Consider the following 3,351-nt stretch of genomic DNA (forward strand, 5'->3'; position numbering starts at 1 on the left):
ACAAATCGAGTTTTTGTTAATACCCGGTTCCGGGTATGATTGGGTACTGGAAAATCAGGTATGAAGAGAAATCAGGTAGGGTTTGGGTACGGGTATTGAAGAGAAAAGTCATACCCTATGTACCCGGATAGGGTATAATCGGGTTCGGGTATAACCAGGTATTGGAACCGGGTATTAATACCCGATTTAAAAAAATATGTTTTTCTTTTTAATTTTACATAAAAATAAATGTGTTTAGAAATTAACTTTGGTTTGTAATTTGTAAAAGTAATTAAAAAAATTACTTTAACATAAATTCACTCAAATACAAATTATTTGTTTTATAATATGCATTTTTAAAACTTCAATATAAAAATTGCAAGGTAAACATAAAAATATACCTTAAAAATTTGGGTATTCTATCAGGTGTTAAAAAAGTCGTTATCGGGTATAGGTATAACTGGGTTCGGGTATAGGGTATGACCGGTTCTGAGTATTTTCAGGTATAAATCGGATACGGATTCGGGTATTGAGCTCAAAATGTATACCCTATCTATACCCTACGGGTAGGGCCGGGTTCGGTTACTGGTATATATAATACCCGGGTACAAAAATAACCGGTTTCGGGTTTTTTTATCGGATCCGGGGGTACGAGGTTTTTTTTTGTGCACCTCTACCTAGGGCTGCAAACAAACTGAACGAACATGAACAAGACCTTGTTCGTGTTCGTTTGTTAAGAAATATATGTGTTCGCGAACCATTCATGAACACTTATCGAACGAGATTTTATGTTCGTGTTCGTTTATTAAGGAAATGAGCTTGTTCGTGTTCGTTTGTGTTTATTTGTTAATTTTAGGTAACAAACAAAAAAGAACTTTGACGAACACAAATGAGCACAAACTAATGTTCATGAACATAAATGGAAATATACGAACACAAACAATCTTTCATGAACAAAATGTATAATACACTAACACTTATTAGATAATTAATTTGTCAGAATTTTGAAATATTTAAATAAATATAAAAACTAAAAACACTAATTAACTATCGAACACAAACGAACAGGTTGCCGAACGTTTACGAACATAAACGAACGAACGGACACGACCTCTGTTCATGTTTGTTCATTTAACTAAACGAACGAAATTTCTTGTTCGTGTTCGTTTGTTTAATAAACGAACGAACACAAACGAACTTCCCGCCAAACGGTTCACGAACTGTTCGCCAAACGTTTGGTTCGTTTGCAGCCCTACCTCTACCCCTAATCGAAACGGATTTAATGGAATTTCAAATTTTTCGAGAACTAGTTATAGCCCACCTGAACTTTCTTTTTGGGCTTCGAAATTAGTCAGTATTCGGCCCACCAAACCCAAGATTTTCAAAGGTCATCCCCTAAAACCTGATTCTCAAGACCCTCCTGCCTCCTCTTCCTGGCTACTATGATTTCCAAAACCCTCCCCCATGACCGTTGGTCTCGTCCATTTGCTGATCATTCAATGTCCATCTTCGACCTCCCTGAAGAAATCATCTTCGACATCCTTTCTCGTCTTCCCACCAAATCCCTGATCTCTTTCCGATGCGTTTGCACGTCAGCCCCTCCGTTGATCTCTCACCCTTCTTTCACCCAGCGCCACCTCTCTTCCGCCGCCGACGCCGACCGCACCTTCATCTACGGTGAATCCCTCGATAACATTACACACTTCTACTCCCTCCGCTCTCCAGCCACCTACCAAGAAACCCTCAAACTTCAATCCCCTTACAATAGCGTTCATGGTGGGTACCGACGAGTTGCCGGATCCAACAAGGGTTTAATCTGTTTGTTCGATACAAATGAATATTCAAGCATCGGTACGCTAATTCTCTGGAACCCTAGTATTGACAAGTTCAAGATTGTCGATGGCCCTCATAATGTTCTCAATGCATTTTCCCATTATGTGTTGGGGTTTGGTTTTGTTTCCAGGACTTTGGAGTTTAAGGTTGTTGAAATTATTTATAATTCCAAAACGAAAAACAACACTGTGTTGGTTTACTCACTTAGTACCAACTCATGGGAGAAAAAGGAACACGTGAGTGCACCTTGTTATTTGACTAATTGGTCTGATAACGTCAACGTGTTTGTGAATGGTTTTGTGAATTGGTTGGTTTATTTCGAAGCGACGGCGGGCGGCTCACATTCATATGTTATCATGGCATTTGACTTGGACAACGAGAGGTTTCGACTTCTTGACTTACCGAGAAATATTGTGCCTGATTGTTATAGTGAAGTAAGCATAGCTTCATATGGGGATACATCGGCTTTATCTTTGTCATTCTGTGGTAAATATTATGAGCAGGGTGTAAAATTTGATGTTTGGGTGATGGGAGATTATGGATTAGTGGATTCTTGGAAAAAGGTTTTTGTGGTTTCGCTGTTTAGATTGTCGATTGCGCCGTTGTTGATGAAAAGCGAACGTGAAGTTTTGATTGTGATGAAAGGTGGAAGGCTTATGTTGCTTGATGCAATCGAGAATGAGGTGCAAGATCTCAATATGCGAGGTGCGGCTAGTTTTTTCCGTGCTATTAGTTATACTCCTAGTCTAGCTCTGCTTCATGGTCAGCGGCGGATTTACAGGAGGGTCAACGGAATCAAACATCTGCAGTCTTCTTTGCTTGATTACGAACCCCTCTGTTAAAAACTTCTGGTTCCGTCACTGTTCATGGTTGATCGAGGGCATACGTTTCTTTGCTTTTTGTTTAGTTATGCTTGTTGGTTTATTGTCATTTAGGATGTTATATATTCTTCGCTTTTTGTTTAATTAGGCTTGTTGGTTCACTGGCATTTGGTATGTTATATAGTTAAAATAACTGAGTTTTAAATGATGTTCTTAGCTTTAATGGGTTATATGTTTTGCTTCTAGTCGTATTGGTTACTGTGGATGTTAATATGGTATGTTATCTTGTAAATATGTGGTTGTTTTAGAATTGTAGATTAGATATATGGTAAAACACGAATGCTATCTGGTATTTAGAGTGTGACTGGCTGTTATTTTACTCGCTAACAATCACATAAAAACGTTGATATTTAATCCTAAGGCTGGACGGTATGGTCCGTCTCCCCCTCCGTCCTCCCTCGGCGACGCGCGTCGGCCCATCCCGCCCCCCTCCGTCTTCATCCCGTCCCCGTCTTCAGCGTCGGGATATCGACGTTCAGGACGGTCCAAATGGTGGGCCCCCTTTGTTTGTTGTTTGTTTGTTTGTGAATGGGATTTGTACATTAGGCATTAATACTTGTACATAGTTTTGTGGGGTAGGATCATCCTCCCATACCCTCTAGTTTTGTGGGATGGACCATCTTGGGAGGACTATGACGTGGCGCCTACGTGGCGGATC

General features: G+C 39.9%; 1 protein-coding gene across 1 annotated transcript; it reads left to right on the plus strand.

The window, feature by feature from the left end:
* Positions 1–1,393: 1,393 nt before the first annotated feature.
* Positions 1,394–2,863, plus strand: LOC110937714 (F-box/kelch-repeat protein At3g23880). Its single transcript, XM_022180166.2, has one exon. It carries the CDS (start codon positions 1,422–1,424, stop codon positions 2,652–2,654), a length of 1,233 nt encoding a protein of 410 aa, XP_022035858.1. The 5' UTR covers positions 1,394–1,421; the 3' UTR covers positions 2,655–2,863.
* The last annotated feature ends 488 nt before the right edge of the window (positions 2,864–3,351 follow it).

The sequence above is a fragment of the Helianthus annuus genome, chromosome 4, assembly GCF_002127325.2.
Source record: "Helianthus annuus cultivar XRQ/B chromosome 4, HanXRQr2.0-SUNRISE, whole genome shotgun sequence".
NCBI lineage: Eukaryota > Viridiplantae > Streptophyta > Magnoliopsida > Asterales > Asteraceae > Helianthus > Helianthus annuus.

Bases quoted from the DNA above. Each gene is read 5' to 3' on its own strand.
- LOC110937714 (XM_022180166.2), top strand. From the start codon at position 1,422: ATGATTTCCAAAACCCTCCCCCATGACCGTTGGTCTCGTCCATTTGCT.